Below are 25,138 nucleotides of genomic sequence, written 5' to 3' on the forward strand. Positions count from 1 at the left end.
GAAAAATGATCAATTCCGTTCTAAGGAAGAAAATGAAGATATCCTTGGTCATGAAGTACCATACCTTAGTGCCATTGAAGCGCTAATGTATCTTGCTAATAATATAAGACCCGATATATCATTTGTTTTGAATTTACTAACAAGATATAGTTCCTCTCCACTCAGAAGACATTGGAATGTAATCAAACAAATCTTTCGATATTTTCATGGAACAGTTGATATGGGGTTGTTTTATCCCTATGGATCCAAGTCACAATTAGTTGGCTATGTAGATACTAGATACTTGTCTGATCCAATATATTCTGTTATCATGTGGACTGATTGATCATAAGATAGCTCCAACTGTCCTGTTTGAAGATAATACAGCATGCATTGTTCAACTTAAAGACGAATATATCAAAGACGATAGAACAAAGTATATTTCTCCTAAATTCTTCTTCACTCATGATCTTCAAAATCAATGGACAATTGATGTCCAACAGATTCGCTCAAGTGATAATCTGGCAAATTTATTCACAAAGTCACTCCCAAAATCCTCTTTTGAAAGATTGGTACATCAGATTGGAATGCACCGATTTCGAGATGTTAAATAATGTCGATAAGAGGGGAGACTTGTCGATAAGAGGGGGAGACTGTACTCTTTTTTCCTTGGTCAGGTTTTTTCCCATTGAGTTTTTCTTGACAAGGTTTTTAATGAGGCAGTCCCCATCACAAAGGATTTTGTACTCTTTTTCCTTTACTAAATTTTTTTCCATTGAGTTTTTTTTAGTAAGATTTTAACGAGACATAATCCTAAATGGTCATCCAAGGAGGAGTGTTGTGATAAGGATGAATGATGTGAATGACAATTTTTCATGAGACTTAGTTTACCAAGGGTGATTGCATTTAATTATGTTTGAAAAGTAAAGTTTTTTTGTGCTTATAAATAGCAACGTAATATGAAACATATAGAGCACACATAAAAGCAATAAAACACATTTTTCTCTCTTTATATACTACTAATAGTTTTCCTCTCTTTTATGCTTCTATATTTTATATATCTTTCTTATTTATTCTACAACAATTATATCTAATAATATAAAATTATTTACTTTTCTTTTGTTAATTAAGCACTAACTAAATTTTAATAAAATGATGCCCTACACTTTTTTATTATTCAATTTTATCTAATAAGTTGCAATGCAATGCAAGCTGTCTTTTAGGCCTACATTTAAGGTCCATTTTAGTCTTTGGGCCGAGAGCTTTTATACTTTTTTTACTACACTATTGATTTGAAGACATAGCTGACATCATTGACCAAAAATATAAAGAAGACATAGTTGACATTATCCTTAATTAATTATTTTTTCATACATCCTGATATAGTTAATAATTACCTTAATTTCAAACTAACTAGGGTAGCAATATATGCTGAGGCCTCATTAATCTGGCTAATAACACACATGGATATCAAAATAATGTAAAAATAAATGGTGGGAGTCATTTATATGGTTATTAATATTGAAATTTAAAGACTTTTAAAATGTTTTTTGCTAGAACTCTTTTTTTAAACTTTTTTTGGGACAGCAGTTTAACCTTGAAGCAAATACATACATACATGTTCGTCCAAAATGACAAAGGACAAACAAATAGTGACATGGAATTTAATTTAAATTGAATTATGAAGTTTCTTTTTGAATGCATGCCCAGAAAAGACATCAGTAAGAAATTTAAACCACTAGAGACAAATGTATACAATACTCATGTGATTGAAATTCAACTTATGTAGCTTCTCATTCTCAGTGTCCTTTCATTCATTAAAATGTCGTTTATGTATGTCTGTAGTTTCCATCCACTGTGACTCTAGCTTTATCCATTCATACTTATAACTTACTTCAAAAACAATTATATATATAATACAGATTCTGTACACTGCTGCTAATAACTATGAGATAATTAGCAACAACATTGGGTAATTTTATCAGGGACCGTATTTTCAACAACATTGAGGTTTGTGACAGAGTATGGCAAGAATCTAATCTATGTCTGGCAGAAGAATGTGTATGGTACGGCTGTGAGTTTTCTAATAATGCCTTGTGCATATCTTTTATGTGAGTCCCACTCCCATGCCATGATCCTCTATCATCCTATCCAAAAAATGATATGCGTTTGTTCTAAGAACATCATAGAATAAGACACTGAGAATAGGATATGACAAAATATTAAGATATATAAAATTTTGTGTTTTTGTATTCTATTTGTTGATAAATTAGAACAAATTATAAAAATTTAATTTATTTTTATTTTTTTTATTTAAAAAATTTGAGATAAAAAATATAATAATAAAAAATATAATTATGAAAATGTAACAAGAATAATAAAAAATAAATAAAAAATAAGTTGTGTTTTAGTGTTTTCATGTCCTTTTTGTCAGGATAAACACAAAATACACTAATTCAGTGTTTCTGGATACATTGTCTCTGTCCATGTCTTTTCTGACAAACACCATTTTATGTCTCTATATTCCTGTTTCAGTCTCAGTGTCCTATCTTTATAAACAAATGCAGCCTTGTAGTCAAACGATTGGTGTGATCAATTATTCAACTTCTTTAAGAATTTAAGAATTAAAGTGGAAATAAAAAAACCTGGTAATTTATTATTATAAGAATGAATATGTGACACCTAGAAGGGAGGGGAAATATTAAAGAATTGTGACCACTGAACTGAGCAACAGAGTCTACTCTCTCCAGTCTACAGAAGTAGATGACCACTTGAGTTATGAGGGTCGCAATCCATGACCTTATCAATTAATGTCACTAGCTACATTATAAGATGTCGTTATTGTCCCCACAACTGTCCTGTTTTATATCTCAACATCCAGCACCGTCAAGTCACTGTTACCATCCCTGCTATTGTTAAACAATTCCACCTTACATTGTTTCATATTATCCCTTCAATTCTTCTCGCCACCCTATTTAATGCTGGCCCAACGCTTTGGTGTATTTTCTCAAACAGAAATATTTGATAATAAAAAAAAATAGCCAAAAACAATTTAATTTTAACAACAATTAATGAATGTTAAATAAGATAAAACAGGATAAAATCGGTTACCAAAATGTACATTAATTTTGAATTAAACCAAGTTATACTTCTTTATAATATGATAACGGCAAACAATGCCTCAATAAAAAAGTACACAAGTAATAAGGAACAAGGTGTAGTGATTTTGATTCTTTTTTCATATTGTTCTGAAAGGTTTAGAGATACAAGAACAAAAAGCATAATCAATCAGGAAATTATTTTGCCTGTTCCTTTTGTAGGTACTCAGTTAACTAACAGCTTAACATAATAATAAGAAGAACACCCCAAATCCATGATAATCTGCAACTCATTGTAATTCAGAATTTGATCTGATTTACATACATAATTGAACATAATCTTTGGAAGTCCCAAAAAAACAATGAGAAAACTATAATGCTTAAAGGAATCTTTGTATAATTATTAATTAAGAGGAAACACTCCACAAAAAACTTGAATAATATCATGAAAGGCATAACTATACTAGCCATTAGCCAATACACACTTGTCTAAGGCAGATCAACAAATCTTGAATCCAATTGGAAGTTCCAAAAGGTCCAAAAGAAGCTTTCTTTTTATTGATCATTGATCTCCAACAATGACTATTTGTCTCTCTATACAATACAATATCAAAAGAGCTTGGAGCATAACATGATAGAAAAAGTCATGAGTTCCATCTCTAAGGTTTTCAATGCTGAGATTTATTATGTGTGATTAGTTCCTGCACAGAAAGATAAATTTTAATTTTCATCTTTATCATTATTCGAGTTGAAGTTGACTAACAAAGATAAAGGCAAAAGAACTATTAAATCATTCTTCTACTTCAACCCATGATAACAATAAAGAACTCTCATGGTTCACAAATTCAACCCAACAAAATATACAAATTTAATTATAATTTTAGTCTTTATTATTATCTCATCTTTATTGTTTTTATTTTTTATTATTAATAATCATGGTAAATAAATAATAAAATAATAATTTATAAAATAAAAAATAAATTTTATAATTAAATAATATATAAAAAGTTAATTTATAACTAAAATAAAATAAAGACTACTTATATTATTAAAAAATTTAAAAAATATGTTTTGTTATAAAATTATTTAATAATCAAAATATTCTGAAACCATTGAATCCTGTTCCTATTATCATTCAAACAAGAGTTCACAAGTTGTCGAGACCCTAGCAACCTTGGATATCTTTTTTAAAATTTCAAGCCTATCTTCTTTTCTTGAGGAACTCGAGCAACATATGGTCATCTTCTTTAACACATTTGCATTCTGCAGAATATATATTGCAAATTGAATATCAACATCAGCACCATGAAAATTCTTTATAGTGCAGGCTCTTAGGTGCGATGAAAGGCATCCAGGAACGGTTTGTGTGTGACGCTGATTTAGTCGATCCAATACACTTGCCGATTTCTTCTCCTTTCTGATGACAAGAATTTGAAGCAAGGGACAGGAGTTGAGCAGTCCAACTAGCAACCTCCATTTACAATCATACACGGAGAGCTTCATGTGAATTAGATTACGGAAAGTGATGGCACGAGGACTGAATTCTAGCCCAAAAAAAGAAGAACTATTGATTTGCAAGTCCTCAATATTTGGGCATCCTGAGAGAATCATATCAAGATATTCATCTTTTACAAATACAACCCAAATCAAATACAAAGTTTTAAGAGCCGGTAAGTGTACTGTTAAAACACGGTCAACTTTTAAGAATGTCAACTTGAGAACAACAAGGCTTGCACATGTGAGAATTCCAATCGGCAACCTTATTATCTGAGAATGAAGCTCAATCCTCTTAACTTCACGCTGAATGGCGGTGTTGAGCCACAATTCTACATCACATTGACGACATGAAGGATACTCAGATTTGAGGCGGAAATTGAGAATGGGTTGCGTTACATCTCGCGATAGCATAACTGCGTAGGCGATGCGAACAAACAGTTCTTCCTTATCCTGGAAGAGTGCGTCATCGAGGTCCACTGTGGGAACTGAGTGCCACAGATCCCTCCACCTGCTCGAGAGAATGCTTGTTGCTGCAACCATTCTAGATTCCAGAAAAGAAAGGATGTGAACAAGAATATCATTCGGTAATGCACTAATTCTATCGACTCCCGACATGGCTAGTGCCATTGTTGGGTTCAGTGAGAACCCAATAAATAGATTGTGCTTTAGCGAATCCTATTGCTTCTCAAGCAGGTAGAAGATGAAGAAATTTTGTTGATTGGTGATTGATTGAAATTGTAAATTATGAAGGTAAAATTAAATATAGATAGAGCATTATTTTATGAAAGATAAAAACAAATAAAAATGAAATAAAGATAAAATAAAGATAAGATAATAATAAAGACTAAAATTATAATTGAATTTGTGTATTTTATTAGAATGAATTTGTAGGCCGTAAAATTTCTTTGTTGTTGTCATGAGTTAAGGTGAAAGAGTGATTTAATAAGAACAAATTAAATTACCTGAGTATATCGTACATGATCATGATGCAAATTTGAAGTTTTCACTATTGTTTCCCACTTTATAATATTGCTGGATGCTGTATTTGAATCTTGCCTTTTAGCATTGGACTGATTCAAATGGAGGAACGAATTCTTTGCAGAAACTAAAGGCAGGGCCTTCCAGAGCCAGGACTCAGAAGGTGACTTTGGCAATGGTGGAGGAAGAGGAGATTCAGCTAACACAATTTGCTGGTTGTTCATCATTGAATCATCAGTAGAATTTCGTAGCGCAAGTTGCGAGGACACTTCTTCATCTGTTTTCAGTGCTTCATCTTTATCTTCTTCATTGAAGTAACATACTAGACAAAGTAGAAGAATTAGCATCACTAGAACTATCCAACGAGTCCTTCTCTTCTATAGGTTTGTGACAGAGTATGGCAAGAATCTAATCTATGTCTGGCAGAAGAATGTGTATGGTACGGCTGTGAGTTTTCTCCCACTCTCATGCCAAGATCCTCTATCATCCTATCCAAAAAATGAAGGGGAAAAAGTACTATCTTATAGTCAAACATTTGGTGTGATCGATTATTCAACTTCTTTAACAATTTAAGAATTAAAATGAAAATAAAAAAACCTGGTAATTTATTATTATAAGAATGAACATGTGACACCTAAAAGGGAGGGGAAATATTAAAGAATTGTGACCACTGAACTGAGCAACACAGTCTACAGAAGTAGATGACCACTTGAGTTATGAGGGTCGCAATTCACGACCTTATCAATTAATGTCACTAGCTACATTATAAGATGTCGTTATTGTCCCCACAACTGTTTTGTTTTATATCTCAACATCCAGCACCGTCAAGTCACTGTTACCATCCCGCTATTGTTAAACAATTCCAACTTACATTGTTTCATATAATCACTTCAATTCTTCTCGCCACCCTATTTAATGCTGGCCCAAAGCTTTGGTGTATTTTCTCTAACACAAATATTTGATAACAAAAAAAATTATCAAAAACAATCAGAATTTGTTTTATTTAGTCTTCGTTAATTTTAGCAACAATTAATGAATGTTAAATAAGGTAAAAGGTGTAGTGATTTTGATTCTTTTTTCATATTGTTCTGAAAGGTTTAGCTTAGAGATACAAGAACAAAAAGCATAATCAATCAGGAAATTATTTTGTCCTGTTCCTTTTGTAGGTACTCGGTTAACTAACAGCTTAACATAATATGATAATAATAATAAGAACACCCCAAATCCATGATAATCTGCAACTCATTGTAATTCAGAATTTGATCTGATTTACATACATAATTGAACATAATCTTTGGAAGTCCCAAAAAAACAGTGAGAAAACTATAATGCTTAAAAGAATCTTTGTATAATTAAGAGGAAACACTCCACAAAAAACTTGAATAGCATCATGAAAGGCATAACTATACTAGCCAATACACACTTGTCTAAGGCAGATCAACAAATCTTGAATCCAATTGAAAGTTCCAAAAGTCCAAAAGAAGCTTTCTTTTTATTGATCATTGATCTCCAACAATGACTATTTGTCTCTCTATACAATACAAGATCAAAAGAGCTTGGAGCATAACATGATAGAAAAAGTCACATGGGTTCCATCTCTAAGGTTTTCAATGCTGAGATTTATTATGTGTGATTAGTTCCTGCACAGAAAGATAAATTTTAATTTTCATCTTTAGTTGACTAACAAAGATAAAGGCAAAAGAACAAATTAGATTACCTGAGAATATCGTACATGATCATGATGCAAATTTGAAGTTTTCACTATTGTTTCCCACTTTATAACATTGCTGGATGCTGTATTTGAATCTTGCCTTTTAGCATTGGACTGATTCGAATGCAGGAACGAATTCTTTGCAGAAACTAAAGGCAGGGCCTTCCAGAGCCAGGATTCAGAAGGTGACTTTGGCAATGGTGGAGGAAGAGGAGATTCAGCTAACACAATTTGCTGGTTGTTCATCATTGAGTCATCAGTAGAATTTCGTGCTTCATCTTTATCTTCTTTGGCCTTATGAAGTAACATACTAGACAAAGTAGAAGAATTAGCATCACTAGAGCTATCCAATGAGTCCTTCTCTTCTATAGCTTGTACATGATTTGTGTCTTGATGAGAAGTTTCTTTCCCTCTTCTTTTGTCCAACTCGGCAATCAGAGTATCTATCCTTAGATTTTTATCTACAGAGCTCAAATTTGAAGATGACAATTTGACTGTACTTGCAGTATCTATGTACAATGTTTTTTCAGTTGTCAGGTTCCCTGAATATGAACTTCTTTTGGGTGCTACCATGGATGGTATCTCCCTAAACTTTCCAAGCTCTGTGCTATGGAATTTCATCTTGCCAGGCTGGTTATTCTCGGCTTCTCTCGGATCACTTGGCAGCCTTGCTCCACGAAATGGAGACTGAGGTTTACTCCTACAGGGAGATACACCAGCTGCAGCTGCTCTTGAACGGCGAAAGGGAGAGAGCCTACCCGGCAGCAACTCGCCGGAGTAATAAGTAAACCTGTTTGAATCACTAGTCCATTTCTTCCTGCTTTCTTGCAGGTCAGGTGATGCACCTCCTGAGCTTGATTTGTTCTTGTGATTGTGAATTGCATCCCATGCCTGCAGGGGGGGAAATTTAGATTGTGAGTAAACAAGTTTAAGAGTGGTGATTTAAAGAAAATATGTTAGACATTAGTGTCATTGTTCTTACTTTCTTTACAGCTGGAATTGGGCTAAAAGATCTAATTTGAGAAATTTTACTAGGCTTCACAACCTCATTTGATGAAGGCAATGAAACCTGGCTCTTGATCTTCACATCAGGCATAGGATTCAACAAGCACAAGGAATTTCTAACATGTAAGCGTGGTAACAATCCGCAGCCTTTTGCTGAGATATTAGCAGAGTTGTCATAATCATCACCTTCATTTTCACTTTCTTCTTCCTCCTCTTGACACTGAGCAGAATATGGTATGATATCAGTGATCTGTTTACTAAGCAATGGCTTCTTTTCATCTCGAATCAATTTGGTAACATCTCTTAGTGGTTGTTCTATCAGCACACCTGATTGCTGCTTCTTTGAAGAGTACTGAGGAGGCTGCAGAGTCATAGCCTTCGCGGCCGGCAAGAACCGGCTCATCATGAAGTCTCTAGTTTGCTGATCAGTAGAGACGGTTCCCAACTTCTTTGCATCCAAAGTATCCAAACCGCTCACACCACTCTCACTGCAGTTCATGGAGAATGATTGTGTTTGTGACAGTGTTTCAAGTGCATCAGAAAAAGCATCATCATCATCACCATCATCATTATCCTTGTTCACCTTTTTCTCCTCCACATTAGACCTTCTAATCTCAACAATGCTCTCAGCTTTCTTTTCTCTACCACCATCCATTTTATTTCTAACCACACTGACATTGAAAGAGTTTGATTTATTTGTAGCCCTGATCTTATTTGCAAGTTTAGAATCCTTCTCTGATGGCTGTTTGAAAGAAGCATTTGTGGATTTTCCAGGGGGAAGCCTTGGACTTGGAGTGTTTGATGCTTCCTTAGAAGGTTGATGGTCAGATCCAGCACTATTGCCATTGCCATTAGCACTATTACCCTTGCGCCTTCCGGGGATATGCTCCCAATTGAAAGGCACAGCAACAGGTTCTGTTAGCTGATCCATGTCTGAATTGTTGTAGTTTGGTGGAAGGGTGTGACGCTTCTCTAATATCCTCTTCCTTGCTTCATACAAAGATGATGTTGCAGCAGTGCGTCTCACAGACATGAGAGGGGCATTGATATTCAATTTCCTTTCAGCCATCTTCTCAATTGTTCAAACTTCTATGCAGCCCCTCTCAGTAACAAATTCACAGTTCAAAACAGTCTCATACCTTAATTTATTTGCAGCTCTGAGGCCTAAAACTCTGCTAAGAGAATCCTAGTTTCCACTCTTGAAACCTGAAAATGAAAAAGGATAGAAGAACCGATCATTCATAATTCAAACAATAACAACAAAGAGCAGAATCTCTGATTCAATTCAGCATATCTTGAACTAAGTTCAGAGAAGAAACAGAGAAATGAAAGCACTAGTGAGCATAATTTAGGCCATTAAGCAGAGAAAAAGAGAATTTACACAGCATTATAATAGTACTCTATTGGAGCTAGAGAGTTGGTAATGATAAAAACAAAAAACCTTTCAAGATGTAAAACTCTCTTTAAGCCAAGGAATCAAAACATAATGAATGAATTGAATAGAAGTTGTACAAAAGCTTATAAGAGAAACCAATGGTAATGAAGAGAAGAAGATCAAAATATCAAACCTGTAAACAAGGGTGCATAGAAATTGCAATAGAGTTATGGTTGCAGAGCAAAAGAAACAAAAGAGGAAAGTGGTTTCAGCAGTCACAGGTGGAGTAACCTTTTGTGAAGAGAGTCATGAAAGGACTAAATTAAAGGTGGTAATGAAAAGAAGAGAGAAAAAGTAAAAGGCAGAGGAATATCCAAACAAACAAAGGACATGAACTCATGAAGGAGTTAGTTAGTGGAGTTGGAGGAGATAATAATGAAAAGGGTGGCAAGTGAAGATGACTTTGTTTGTAGTTTGTAGTGGTTGGTTGGTAAATGATGCCGTGCAGTGAGGGGGGAAGTGACTAATTGAGTAAAATCAAAGAAAAGCCACTACAAGTCATAGCTGATTGAGACACCATCCCATACTCACTCAATTTGCAGTGTATATAACTTGTGAGTTTGATCTCCATGGATTGAAGCATGTATTATTTAATGTATTTTAGATGGTATACTATACTGTATTATTTATGTATGCAATTATTAGATATTTGCATTATTGGATACTAGTAGTAGTATATGATATGTTAATGCCAATTTGAGAAGCAATGAATAGTCACGGATGAATGGATGAAGAATGGTTAGTGGGAAAGCAAAGGGGAGGGACGGGGAGAGTGTAAGTAACTGGTGTTTTAAATGTTCATTGCATGAAAAGTTAAAGTTTAAATATTATTTAATCAGGTTACCCACAAAAAACGTCCCGAATTATTCAAACACTAAAGAGAAATACATCCGAATTTTACTATAGACAAAAATATCTTTAAATAATTTAAAAAATAATACAATAATACCCAATAGTAAATATATATTTTCAAAAAATGCTTTAAAAATTAAATTTTGATGTAATTTTTTACAAAAATAATTAAAAAAATAAGATATTATTATTCTTAAAATTTGATAATTTTTTTTAAGTAGATATTTTTTGTGATTTTTTAAAAGTATTATTAGTTGTTAACAAAAAAATTACAAAAAATATATATACTCAACGAAAAATTATCAAATTTTAAGGATACTAATATCTTTTTTTTTTAATCATGCTTGCAAAAAATTGTATCAAAATTCAATCTTTAATATATTTTTTGAGAAATACATATTTAATATTAGATGATCTTGCAAAAAAACTAACATTAAATATGTATTTCTCAAAAAATACATTAGAGATTGAATTTTGATGTAATTTTTTGCAAGCATAATTAGAAAGATGAGATATTATTATTCTTAAAATTTGATAATTTTTTGTTAAGTATATATTATTTTGTGATTTTTTAAAAGTATTATTGGTTGTTACAAAAATAATTATAAAAAAATTATATACTTAACAAAAAATTACAAATTTGTATGTATAATAATATATTATTTTTATAATCATACTTGCAAAAAATTACATCAAAATTCAATCTCTAAGGTATTTTTTGAAAATATATATTTACTGTTGGGTATTGTTGTTGTGTTTTTAAATTATTTGAAAGCATTTTTGCTCGATAGTAAAATTCGGGTGTATTTTTATCAGCGTTTGAATAATTCAAGGACATTTTTTGTGGTTAACCTTATTTAATAGTTATTCGTTTATTATTTTTAAATATTAAAATATTTAATTTAATATATTTTAATTTTATTATTTAATTAATAAATTAGACTTATATTAATAGGTTTAGAGTTTTTATGTAATATAAAATTATAAATAAATACTTTTCAAATTATTGTAATTATCATTGAGCTATTAGAAGTGTAAATTTTTTTTTTTTTTGGATTTTATGATAAAATCATAGTATAGATAAGTAAAGTAGAATAAATCTCCCTCTTATTACTTCGAAAATTCGATAAAAGATTAAGTTATTTTTAATACAATTTTTAAACTATAATATGGATATATGAGATTGAATGGATATTTTTTATTATATTAAAATTAAATAAAAAATAAAGTAATTTTTTATATTTAATTTTAATTTATTCATTTTATTTTTTATTTTAATTTATATTTTTTATTAAATTTTAATATTAATGTTTTTGTTTACCCCTTATTACGTACATGTAAATGCATTGTAAAAGTCTTGTTGCAAATAAAGCAGAGAGTGGAGGTGGACCTAACCCTCTCTCTCTCTCTCTCTCTAAGTCCACGCTGAATTTAATCCTTTCTAGTTTCTATCATTAGAAGAGGTTAGTACAGTATGAATTAAATTATGGAAAAGTCTAGCGGCTAGTAAATTTATTAAAATTTGACCAGTCAACAAAATAAAAATGAATAATTTTTTATTATTAGATAAAATTTTAAACCATTAAATATATTATTAATGGCTACAACTAATAAAATCTACTGATCCTAGCACTCCTCTTAAATTATTCTTCATACTTTGTATCGTGATTTACTCTGAATATAATAAAGGCCAATGTTTAAAATACGTAGGCGAAAACAAAACCCTCATTCATAGTATTTGTTCAAGGCAAGACAAAGCTCCCTATTATCCACTCGTATATAAATTATAAAGTATTTGTTGATATAATTAAAATCTACACATTATTTCATTAATAAAGCCCCTTAGATTGCGGGTAATTATCCCCGTTGATTGGTGTGGGAACATGATTAGATCTCTTTGATTCTTTTTGTCTGCCATTCCATTCTTCATCACTCTTCTTTGGTGCCTCACTACTACTTTTGAAATAATAATAATAATAATAATAATAATAATAATAATAATAATAAGGAGACTGTAACATATTTCATGTGCATTGCCGCATGACAAAACAAAATTTGAAATTTTTGAACGCAGAGATTGTGGAATCTTGGCACACCTAATTACGCCTTAACTCTTGTAATTGTATGTCCTATTTCTTCTACTTTATTTTACCCGCCACGTCCTTATACAACCATAATTAAAATTCTATAATTGATAGTAGTATATCATACGTCGTTATAGAGTTATAGCGCATAGATTGAGGAAATCTAGCTCATTTTTTTCAAAACTCTAAAGCATGTTGATTTTCCACCATTATTAAATGCATGGAGTGCTAAATTATTGAATCTTCATTAGCTCTGACCCTACCAAATATTTTTATTTCGATAAGCAGTGATAACGAATAGGAAGAGAATAATATCTATTTCAATATTTTATATGAAAGTCTTTTTAGTAATAAATAAATAAAGAAAATGTGACATTCTCCACTAAACCTAGAGGAAACTAGGTATATTGTTTATAGTACTTGTTCAATATTTATTACAAAAAGAATAAAAAAAATTGTTGTGCATCATAGGAGATAAATGGAGGAAAAACTATATATTTTGCATTGAAAATTTTTAGAAGACCAACATATTTATTTAAATTTGGTCAGTACTTAACTAGCAAAACAAAAGTGAATAATCTCAGATTATTAAATGAAATCTCACACTATTAAAAACATTAATAATAACTAATGGTTACAAATTACAAAATTTTCTCACCTAACACTACTCTTTTGCATTTTCTACATGATGGTTAAGATGGTTAAGGTATAGTCATGGGGTGTGTGTGTCGCAATCGATGGCATGGATTTGGAGGCATTGTAACATCGAGAGAATTGAGAATTCACGAAGGTTGCTATCACAGTATGAAACAAAGAAAGAAATTGGGATTAGGTATGAGTGCTGTATAAAATTGGGATAATTTACCTAATGAATTCCTTTTTTCAGGACCAGAGAAATCAACGACCAGCACAACTTGAATAATCAAAGTAAACCTATGAAAAAGATGTGACAATTACATATATACTAAAAGTGTATATAATGCATTTATCCTAAAATTATATACAATAGAAGATAATTAGCATTACTAATGTTTTGGTTTTGGATAACTATAAAAAGCTAATGTTAATGCAAATGAATTTTGCGTCGCTGCATAAAGTGTAATTCGAATTCTTCGCACTTGAATTCTTGACACTTGTCTAAATCCACCACCTCAAGTTAGTGTTTTGTCTAGGATTTTAATTTATATTTTTTGGACACAGCCAATGATACATGAACTCATAATCCGACAATTAAAGATTAATCCGTTTATATCTATGCATCTACCCAAGCCTGCTTAAGCATTGGAGCATTAAGACAATGGGTACCTCTGACCAAAAAAAAAAAAGAACCTGGGTTCTACCCAATGGATAATTTAGCTCAGATAATTGGACTTAGTTACCTTATTTTGGCCCATTCTATTTTAAGAGTTGACAAGTCCAATAATGCCTCTTCTAGGTTCGTAACTTTTATTGTTTACATAAAAAATAATGTGTAGAATTTTGGATGTGACACCGTCTTAATTAATTTCTTAAGCATGTTAGAATTGGTGTGTCATGTTCCTCCCTAACACATGTTAATTGTGGTCTTAATTTGGTAGGTTTGTTTTGTAACACATGTTAATTGTGGTCTTAATTTGGTAGGTTTGTTTTGAGGTACTGAGACAGGTCGACAGACTGAGATTTAGTATCATGTTTGTTAGTTCAGAGATTGGTACAGTATTTCTAAAAAGTGAAGACACAAGAGACTAAAGTTTTTAGAGATAGAAATTGAAATTTTAATAATATTTTATACCTAAAATACCTTCATTTCAATTGATTAATTCTAATTTTATCCTTTTGTACAAATTAAATTAGAATTTCATTCTTGTTTCAATTTTTGTCTCTCACTTTGTACCAAACAGAATACTAAGATTTATTTCAATCTCTTTATCTCTCAATCTCGGTCTTTTCATCTCTATCTCTTCCCCAAAGGCTACCAAAAAGTTTGTTTTAATAAAAGTGCTCTTAAGATTATCATCAGTCCCAGGGGCGAAGCTATATAGATAGAAAGGGGGGCAATCGCCCCCCCTAATTTTAATTTTTTACATGTAAATTATATGTAAATTTCAGTTTAGTCCCCCTTTAAAATTTTATTTTAGTCTTTTTTTAGTGTGAATATTTTTGGCCCCCCTCTAATATTTCTTCTAGCTCCGCCCCTGATCAGTCCTCCATTTAATTTACAAAAAAGAGAAATTTCTTTCTAAGCAGAAAAAGGAAGAGAAAATACACTAGAAGTGTAATGCAAGTACATAATAGATAACGGTAGAGAAAATCCATGCTGCATCTTGAGACTACAAGAATCCTCAGATTCAACGCATTGCAGCAAATGGATTCTTTCTTAACTGAAGACTGTGATGTGTGTCTCTTGTTTTTTGTTCAAACTTGGTCCATGGAAACTTGTGTTTTCCCATCTTTCTCTTCTTTGCAGCTACTCCCATCAAATCTCCAGCATTCTGCATTACATAAAAACACAAACAGGAGAGTGCTAGGTAAATAATGACTATTTTTAACTAACATAAACAACCATCAATCAAATAAAAACACACTACACCTCCGAATTATCCACATAAATATTACTATTAAAATAACCATCCGTACACCTAGTGAAATGAACATCCGATATATCTATTGTTCACATAGTTTAATATTTTCATTGTCTACCTATATTTTTTCAAACAGAAATTGGCAACCATATGTATCTTAAACAATAAACCATAACAAAGAATGTATCTCTTTAATTACCTGGAGGCAGAGTCCATATTCAACATCACAAATGGGGTAATCACTTGGGCAGCAGTACTGTGTTCCAGTGCAGCACACAGCATTCTCATATTCACAGCAACCATAGACAAGGCAGGAATCAAACAACTCAAAGAGGCAACAACATGTCTCGTCCCCCGGACAATATGACAAGTCACCACATTCACTTGGTGAAGGAGCAGGAGGAGGCGGTGGCGTTGGTGGTGGTGGTGGTGATGATGGTGGAAAAGGAGGGCTCTCTGGTGATGGTGCAGTAGTGGACTCTTTGGTTGGATATGAGGCCATGTAATTGATTGCACAAACTCCATATTTCAAATCAGTGTTCCTTTTTATGTAAATATATCCATCCATTCCCCAACCTGTTCCCCATGAATTCTTCACTATCCAGTAATCTTCATCACCCTCTGATCCATATCCCACTATTAATATTGCATGGTCAATATCATCTGGGTTACTTGAGCAATCTCCATCATAGATGCCCTGTTCAAGAAAAGAAGAATCTACTTACAAAAGAGTATGCTGCTAACATTATTTTATAACATGATCTAATTTTACAACACTTACACCAGTGTATAATTGAAAATCCAATGAAGAGCCATGTATAGCAGCACTGATAGGTTGCTTCACAGTAGCACACAGAAGAGCACTATCTGATTTTGCCACATCATTGTATCCATCAATGCTAACAACTTTGTTTTCCTCCTAATTTATGAAAACCTTAAATAATTAGGCTCAAATTAATATAATGAGGCTACTCAATATTAGAATAGTAAGGAATATGTAACCTTGGTAATATTGCAGCTACTATCTACACCAGTGTATGGGTAATCAGTTTCAGTATCTATGCCACCATTGTTCATTACCCATTCAAAAGCATAGTCCATGTACCCTCCCTCACATCCATCATTAGTTTTGTCACAATCAACAAGTTCTTGTTCTGAAAGGCTTATAAGGTCCCCAGTTACTATTGCATTTATCCCTTCTATGGCCCCAGTGGAGGAGAATGCCCAGCAACTACCTACAAAACACATTGAATCAGAAAACTCAGTGATAAGAAAAATTGAAGTTGAAGAAAAACTTGACATATTAGAGAGCCAAATACTCAAATGCTTAAGTTATTGATTCATCAAATTTTTAAAGTGACAGATATTTAAGAACTGAGAGATTAGAAAATTACCGCAATCGCCTTGATCCTTCACACTAGTTACAACTCCCTTCTTCCTCCAATCTAAGGAGTAAGGTGTATTCTCACATGAATAGTCCTTAACACTGCTGGTGAGTCTTTTGTTCAATGGCTGCTTCACCTTTGAAATATATTTATTCTTGAACTCTTCATTGCTCATATCAGCAAACCTATTCAGTCCAAGACGGTGCCCCTCAGGAGAGTTTTGATTTTGCATTGCATTCTTCTCTACTATATATCTCAGATTCCTCTTGAAATTCTCCAACCTTAATGTTGCTTCTTCTTGATGTGTGTAGGACTTTTTGTGTTCCTGCTTCCATTGTTGGAAAAGTTCAACCACTCTTTCCTCTGATGGAAACTTGTCAAGCTCAAGGGATAGTATGGAGTACTCACTTGGTAAACAATAACATAGAATTCCCCATGAAGCCACTATGAAGAAAAGAAGCTGATTTTTCTTGTTTGAACTCATATTCTTCACTGGTTATCAGTGATGCTTGTTGTTCAACCATCTTTTGCTTATAAAGTGATTGAATACAGGCCTAACAGTCAGCAAAACAAGAATCTCCAGTTCTATTTTCTTTTCTTTTCTTTTCTTTTTTTAACCTTCATTCTTTGGGAATTATAAGAATATTGAATGAGATGGGACTTCAAAGACATAGAAATGACACTGGAAAAGATCAACTAGCGTTGGAAAAAAGGGCAATTTGGTAATTGTATATGAACTTCATGTTGTTAAATTTGGCACCAAACTTTTCTTTGATAGTTTCTACTAGTCCTGAAATTTAGAATCATTGACTTGCTAGTAAAAGAGTATCTCTACAAAAGGATTAAGAAATCCAACAGTCAAAGTCAAACAAACAGGATAGTTTCCTTAACCTTGTATTGCAACCTTGGACTGGTTGTTGAAGTTAGCTAGAATTATCAGTTTACATATATCACAGTCAAAGGTAATCATTGATCATAAGCCAGCTAGATAGTTCTTCTTGATGAAATCTGAAAAATTTTGGTTTGCACACTTTGGTCCTGAATGTCTGTCCTAAATTTGTATAAGATCATATTTAAACAAAATTTAATGAAATGAATTAAATGGTGTTAGAGTGGACTTGGACATATACTAAGTTTGGGTCTTCTCCATATATGCTCTGTATTTCTCTGTTTCTGCAACCACTAAATGCATCTAAGGCTAAAACTTCATAACTTTCAATTCTTATTTCACTTTTCACCAAATTAAAAAAGAAAAGTAGCAATCTATCTGGAATTTTAAATTACAATCAATCAATTGTAAGCTTATTATTTTGTAATAATTGAGAAAGAAGTTCCTATGGAAATAAAAATTTGGGTACGTTTGCCATGAAGTGAGTGATGCAGCAAATTAGTGGAAGAATAATCAAATATATTTGTATCTCATTTATATATTTTTTTATTCCTTTAATCAATTAGTTTTCAATTGATGGCTGACGATTTTCTTTTGTAGAATGAGGCCACGTAAGTGATACACATACAATCATTGTAAATCACATGCAAAGTTTCAGTTTGACAAACGAAAAACAGAACCATGTTACAATTTGTAACGTACTTCTAAAAGAAGCTAAAATCGGCCAGTAAATGTCCAAAATCGTTGTCGAAAATTGTTCAAGTAGCTTAATTAATTGGCAACTTGAGAGTGCTACTTTTCATAGAAAGCATCACATATAAAATAAAGTTCACAACACATGACATGTTGATCTTCTTGTTCCAAATACATGATATCAATTCCAAACTTGCTACGTCAGCATCAGTAGAGCGAATAAGTGAGAATTTTTACGAGATATTTCTATATTATAATTATTCTTTGGCTACCTAACATCACTCATACAATAAATGTTGGTCTGGGTAATTTCTAATCAGTCATTGAGACTTGAGCTTATGAAGTTGTTCAAAAGAAAGCTTTCATCACCTTCTAACAATTCGTCCAAAATATACTCCACCTCATATACTAGCGTGCATTTTTACTGTAAGATTATAATTTAAAGGCGATAATATATTGGTGAGGAGATGGATTGTTTTTGCTTTTGGAATAATGTGTTTAGCTTTAGCTTTAACCAGCGAATTTAAAATATGTGTTTAAGATACCAAAAGAAAAATCCAATATTAATTTGGAAGACAATTGAAATGCGAATAACTTCAACCGATCAAATTTACAAGTCCTGTACCACAATAAAATAATGCTTATGCATAACTTAGCTTGTTTATATATATAAATATATATTTGAATTTTAATACATTATAACTTTTTAGAAAATATACACTACTCTATAATTTGAATTGTTTCATTTTATATATTTTATTATTTTATATGTTAATTCTAGACACACAATATTTCGTCATAAATTGTCAATCTATATAATATTATTTTTAAAAATATCTGGTGTCATGTTTCTACTTTGCGCCGAATTTTATATACAGGATAAAATAATTGTAACAATATATGTTGACAAGAACAAAGTCAAACAGTAATACTATAGACAAACTTACCAAAACAATTCCAACAACAGTACTGCCACACAGATTATAACTCAGAAAGTCTGAACTTTCTAACAAAGCTCAACTCCAAAATCAATATATAAGACTGGCCTAAAGTGTATTACAACTTAACTTATAAGTTGAAATACAGTGGTGATGTGCTCTTTTTTCAATAATAACATATCTTTATTTTTTTACTGTCAATTTTTTCTATTAATTTCATTTATCACTATTCCTAATTGAACTATAAGTCATCTCATACATAATTAATCAAAATAAATCATCCAACTACGAATCTTCAAAATCACATACATGTGATTTAGCTCACCGAATCTTCGACCGAGATATATGTCCTTATAAAATGCTCTGGTTACCGAGTTATCTGTAACCGACTTTTTCTGTACTAAAATGAACTTGTGATTCAAACAGTCAAATCCCAAAAACAAATTAAAAATCAATTGATATTAAGTCAAACTGCTTAAGCTTATTCAAGAAATATCCTGATCCATTATTCAAACTCAGTGTTCCTTATCGAATTATAATTCGGCTTTTAAGCAAATCGCAACTCCTACTCTTTTATTATCAGATAGGCAATTTCAGATACTATACACAAACAAATTTTCTCCACAATCCAAATAAATATCCAAGGACATACTAGTCCAATAATCGATTAGTAACAATATTCAAACCACAACAAGTGACTTAATTAACTAATCAAAACCGAACTATACTTTGGCTTTCAAACACATATATAAGATACTAAGCTATCTATCATTTCAAACAACCCGACATCCTATAAATCATAATCATTGCAAACAACCCAACACTTATTATAAGTCAGAATCATTTCAAAATAAATTGATCTATAAGTCAGAGCAAATCCTATGCTTATCGACATCATATACGCTATGACTGCAATCAAATTCTAAATCGACCTATTACATCGGCCAACCAATAATCGCTATAAAATAACTTACTCCCGCAAATTAGTCAAAGAGCAATGCTAGGGGGCCAACAATTTTTGTGATTGTTAGCCATCAATTAGCCATCAATGATGATTTAATGGTGTGAGATTGGTGTGAAATTTCATCCAATGGCTCACCTTCCTCTACTGGTTACATGCTGGCCAAAATTCAATAAAACTGCTGGCCCCCTAAACTTTTCCTTAGTCAAATAACTCAGCAGCAACCAACACTACCTATTTGACATATCAACAATGGTCCTCATTGATTACTAGCAGGCATATTTATTCAATCTTGTAATTTCAAACACAAAACATATCAATTAATCTCTTTTTCATACTATCTATCGTTATTTATATTTGCCAAAACAGATTAGCATTTATTACTTTACATTTCTTATCCATATTTCTACTCATTTTCCAAATAACACAGAATTCCTACCACCCATGAAAAAATAGATATTCATATACAACTCAAAAACAATCTCTTGATTAAATGCTTGAATAATTGTGCTAATTCGAAATTTCTAATAAAAATATGAAAGTCGGAAAGGCAACTAAAATTGTGTACTGATAGATGATGTTACCAAAAAAATTGAAAGGACTTGTTCTCTTCGTTGATGATTTTGGAGTGACTACTACCGCAATTATTATTTTTGAAGTGTGGTCGTCGCTATTACCAGGATTTTTCTAATTTTCCTCATCATCTCATCCGTTTTGGTTCAAAAGATCAGTTATCCTCCAAATTTTTGCTTTCAGTGACTCATTAATAACTAATAGTTCAGCTATAGTGAGGAGAGGAGAAAGTGAATTGTTTTGCTTTCCGCCATTGATTATAACCTGTAAAAGAGGGTAAATAATCGGACAAGAAAAATGATAGTGGGGTTAAGTAAACTCGAACCCCACAGTGGAAAGCAAATGCTTGTCATGTTCAGGGATTAATTTTTTTATTGCCTGAAGTGGAAAAGGTATACATCGACTTTAAAAGAAACGGCGACAATAGACACTTATAAAAACACTTTGACGCTCAAATTAGCAATAGTAAAAAATGAATATAATGTTATTTAAAGTGAATAACATACCTTTTACATGTTTAGAGTTTGATATTTATAGAATATCACCTCTTTGAAAAAGTTAAGATATTTGTCTCATCTTTCAATAATCACCTTAATTAATTTATTTTTTAGTAGATTATTGATACAAAAATCTTCTCTAATAAAAAATAAATCATGTTTATTATTTCACTTAGAATTTAATTTATAGATATAATTAGGTTGGATTATAATTAACAGATAACAAAAAAAAATAATAAATATTAAATAAAATTTTATCTATTTTTTTTATCTCCTTAGCATTATTAAAATTTAAATACTTATTTTAGTAGTAAAAGAAAGAAATGAAAACTTTAAAGTCAATATACTTATTTGATGACTAAAATATATTTGATCAAACCCATTAGTATACAAGGAAATATGTATATATATAACATATATAGGGATTACTATATCACATTATTAAAGTAACAAAGTGACCAAATAAGAAAAGAGAAACTTACTATATCAACAGCTTACATAGACTGCTGAAAAACTACTTAATTTCTAAACATGAAATCGTCCTTAATTATACATTACTAAGCATGCGATTAAGTATGAACAAGGCTTATTACGTATGTTTCTGATTGATATTGATTCCTTCTGTGATCTTAGCCAAGGACCTAAGATTGCAACCAATGATGGTATCTGTGAAAGAACGGGTATCTTCGCCGCTACTTCCCGCCGGAATATCCACCACATATGACTCTATAACGACGGTTTTGCCTCCAAACCTTTCTTCCTCTTCATGCAGAGTAGTGGTGGAGCTATAGTTGAGAAGCCTGTGATCACCACCGATGATGCTGAACTTGAGGACATGGTGATCATTATCAAGTTTGTCTAAGCGTTCCACGCTAACCTCAGCAGGCAAGCCAGACATAATTAGGACCTCACGGACGCTGCCAATGCCGCCGTCGCCGCTGAGCATGGTGCAACCCTTGATGAACTGTTTGTATCCCTGTGGATACTCAAAGCGCTTTATGATGGACCATACTAGATCCAAGGGTGCGTTTATGGTTTGGACCATGTTTGAGGTACACTGGTTTGATTTGAGGTTGGTGCTGGTGTTGTGGTGGTTCGCCATCATGGCTTCCATTGATGGTGAAGAAGGATCTTGATTTTGATTGTGGTTGCCAAGCATGTGTTTAACACAGGTAAGGCGGTGCTTGGTATGATATTTTTGTGTGCTGTTGGGCATCTATTTATATCTGAGTTGGAGAGTGTGATGTCAGCTAAGTACATGACAAAGTTTTGAGTTTGTGAGCAAAATTTTGATAAACTTGCACTAAAGTCAGGCACTGGAAGTTAGATAAAATATTAGAAAGACAATAAAATAACAAAAAGACAAAAATAAAATCAAAATTTATTTTATTTAATATTCATTAATTATCGTAATAATTAATAAATATTAAATAAAGTAAGTTATGATTATTTTTTATTAATTTTTTTTTATTATCAAATATTTTCGAAAATAAAAATTAATGGGAACTATTGTCCCTTTTTTCTACCACTGACTTTGCCCCTAACACAAGTTGATGATGTATCAGATGTGAGTTACAAGTGATTCTAGTTTCCTACTTATAGATATGCACGCATTTATTGTCTTTAATATTTATGCTGATTTAAATCATATTATATATTATTCATATCTACTACTTTAGCTTGGTTAGTTATAAACTTATAATACGGTGTCTATTTAGTTCACTAGTTTTATGTATAGTTTAATTTACTCCTATTATGTACTAAATTTGATTAAACTTTTTCATTATATTTTAGGTATGCTTTGTGGCTGCTCTTTAATATTGTAGAATAATAATATTGTACGACAAAAGATAAAATATTTGTTATATATATATTGAAGATTTTGTAGACAGACCTTGACAATCGAAGATATTTTTTTAAAAAAAAATTAAAAGAGTAAAAAATACCATATCTAATTCAAAACTATTAAATTTATGATCTCTCAGTTTATGAACTCTTTATTTATTCTTTTTCGTATTAGACTATCTCTCATATTCGCTATATAAAAAGTTATTCTTAAAAAATGGTACAAACATTTTTTTTATTGTTAAATTATATTATATTTTATGTACAGAATTCTAGAAAAACAAATAGTATATTGCAGAAATTACTATTCTTACATTATATATTCTTGAAATTGTGTAATAAAAATACGACTGTTATTAATTAATTGTGAAAAAATATTTTAAACAGTTCTTGATAATTATTTAAAAAAAATTTTAACAAAAATTATATTTTTTGGTTTCTGATTTTTATTTTTACAAGATTGGTTAGTTTATCTATTAATATTTTTTTTGTATTAACGAAATAAATCTACAGGACATATTAAACTGTTAATTTATTCATTAAGAACTAACTATAATTAACAAATTTTTTTGTTAAAAATTTTGTTGTCTTTTAATGATAATTTTTAAGATTGTTTAATTTTTATTTTTATTTTTTATTATTTTTTTCAAACATTAGCTAAATTTATTGTATAAAATTAAAAAATTAGTAATTTTTAAATTTTTTTACTTATAAAAATTAAATAAAAAAATATTAGTGATTAATGTGTCACATAAATATGTTTTAAAGAGAGATAATTGATAAAAAGAATAATCTCACAAAATTAAATATCAAGAATAAAAAAATATTTTTTTTGTTTGAGGACATTGTAGTCCATGGAAAAAATTATTTTTTAAATTATTTTTAGTTAAATTATTTTTTAACTAATAAAATAAAAAAAATACTGATTGATTTCAAGAAAATGTCAAGGTGTGAGAGCCTCTGATTTCGAGAAGTTTAAGATTGGAGGCATGACATGTTTTGCGGTATGGTGGGTTTGGCTGCTTTCAAATTAGTGAAGTGGCTTCCAGACTTCCAGTATTTTTGACGTGAGAGCGAGACATGGGATGCTATGCTCTCTCTACTCATACTTATCACACTCGTAATCATCCCTGTCGGTTTGGGAATGCAACGACATCAACCTTGTCTATACCTTCCAATTGCCATTAACATAAATAAATGCTTTTAACATTCAAGTCTTGCTTCAAAAACTCTGTTAAACTCCAGTAATTTCATAACTACCGTTACATTATTACAATCATGTTAATACCCTTGCTAAGGTGTGCCAGAAACACAGTGATAGAAACAAGAGACTGAGAAAATGATGTGAAAAGTGTATTATTGAGTTGTGTGTCGGGTACAATATACAAGGGGTATTTATAGGTGCTAAATGAATCAAAGTAATAAAGACATAGAATCCTACAATTAATGTACAGATATGCTATATAAATATAGACGATGCTAATTGATCTAAATTGATTCTAATGATTCTCTAACATCCCCCCTCAAACTCAAGTGGGAGCTAAGGATACCAACTTGAGTTTGGATAACAAAATCTGAAAGCGAGTCGGGTGATGAGCTTTCGTGAAGATATCAGCAGTCTGATCCAGTGTCCCAACAGCAATGAGACGAACAGCATCAATAAGGATTCGTTGCCAAACAAAATGACAATCAATCTCAATGTGTTTGGTGCGTTCATGAAACACATCATTATGGGCAATCTGAATAGCACTGCGGTTATCACAAAAGACATCAGTGGGGGACGACTGAGGAGCACCCAGATCTTCGAGAAGCCAACGAACCGAGATAACCTCCGCAGTGGTGTCAGCAAGGGCACGGTACTCAGCTTCTGTGCTTGAGCGAGCAGTGAACGTTTGCTTCTTAGCACGCCAAGAGATGAGAGCGTCGCCAAGAAACAAACAATAACCAGTAGTAGAACGACGATCAGTGGGATCACCAGCCCAATCAGCATCAGAGTATGCCTGAAGGGTCAAAGAGGAATGGGCAGAAAAATAAAGGCCATGAAAAAAAGTGCCTTTGACATATCGAAGAATGCGAAGAACTGCCGCATAGTGAGTAGTACGGGGAGCAGACAAGAACTGGCTGAGAACATGAACTGGATAGGCAATGTCTGGTCGG

At 31.8% G+C, this 25,138-nt stretch overlaps 4 protein-coding genes across 7 annotated transcripts; all 4 read right to left on the reverse strand.

The window, feature by feature from the left end:
- Window positions 1–3,349: 3,349 nt before the first annotated feature.
- Window positions 3,350–6,408, reverse strand: LOC112714468 (putative FBD-associated F-box protein At5g56440). Of its 3 annotated transcripts, XM_072205652.1 has the most exons (3): window positions 5,537–6,387; window positions 4,251–5,115; window positions 3,350–3,778 (listed from the first exon to the last, which is right to left on the reverse strand). In XM_072205652.1, exons 1-3 carry the CDS (start codon window positions 5,557–5,559, stop codon window positions 3,746–3,748), a joined length of 921 nt encoding a protein of 306 aa, XP_072061753.1. In that variant the 5' UTR covers window positions 5,560–6,387; the 3' UTR covers window positions 3,350–3,745. The 3 variants fall into 3 exon arrangements, with proteins under 3 accessions (XP_072061753.1, XP_072061754.1, XP_025621859.1); XM_072205653.1 differs by lacking the exon at window positions 3,350–3,778 and having other exon boundaries at window positions 4,179–5,115; window positions 5,552–6,408; XM_025766074.3 differs by lacking the exon at window positions 3,350–3,778 and having other exon boundaries at window positions 4,179–5,115.
- Window positions 6,409–6,776: 368 nt separating this feature from the next.
- On the reverse strand, window positions 6,777–10,468 carry LOC112718424 (uncharacterized). 2 transcript variants are annotated; one of them, XM_025770186.3, is made up of 4 exons: window positions 9,837–10,468; window positions 8,246–9,474; window positions 7,270–8,154; window positions 6,777–7,192 (listed from the first exon to the last, which is right to left on the reverse strand). In XM_025770186.3, the coding sequence occupies exons 2-4, from the start codon at window positions 9,335–9,337 to the stop codon at window positions 7,160–7,162; spliced, it is 2,010 nt and encodes a 669-aa protein (XP_025625971.1). In that variant the 5' UTR covers window positions 9,338–9,474; window positions 9,837–10,468; the 3' UTR covers window positions 6,777–7,159. The 2 variants fall into 2 exon arrangements, with proteins under 2 accessions (XP_025625971.1, XP_029145344.1); XM_029289511.2 differs by having other exon boundaries at window positions 9,710–9,844.
- Window positions 10,469–14,402: 3,934 nt separating this feature from the next.
- Window positions 14,403–17,232, reverse strand: LOC112714469 (low-temperature-induced cysteine proteinase). Its single transcript, XM_025766075.3, has 5 exons — window positions 16,595–17,232; window positions 16,203–16,435; window positions 15,982–16,119; window positions 15,400–15,897; window positions 14,403–15,110 (listed from the first exon to the last, which is right to left on the reverse strand). The coding sequence occupies exons 1-5, from the start codon at window positions 17,067–17,069 to the stop codon at window positions 14,967–14,969; spliced, it is 1,488 nt and encodes a 495-aa protein (XP_025621860.1). The 5' UTR covers window positions 17,070–17,232; the 3' UTR covers window positions 14,403–14,966.
- Window positions 17,233–21,524: 4,292 nt separating this feature from the next.
- LOC112718107 (abscisic acid receptor PYL11) lies at window positions 21,525–22,324 on the reverse strand. The gene has a single exon (XM_025770007.3). It carries the CDS (start codon window positions 22,293–22,295, stop codon window positions 21,726–21,728), a length of 570 nt encoding a protein of 189 aa, XP_025625792.1. The 5' UTR covers window positions 22,296–22,324; the 3' UTR covers window positions 21,525–21,725.
- Window positions 22,325–25,138: the final 2,814 nt, after the last annotated feature.

This window comes from Arachis hypogaea, chromosome 10 (assembly GCF_003086295.3).
Source record: "Arachis hypogaea cultivar Tifrunner chromosome 10, arahy.Tifrunner.gnm2.J5K5, whole genome shotgun sequence".
NCBI classification, from domain to species: domain Eukaryota; kingdom Viridiplantae; phylum Streptophyta; class Magnoliopsida; order Fabales; family Fabaceae; genus Arachis; species Arachis hypogaea.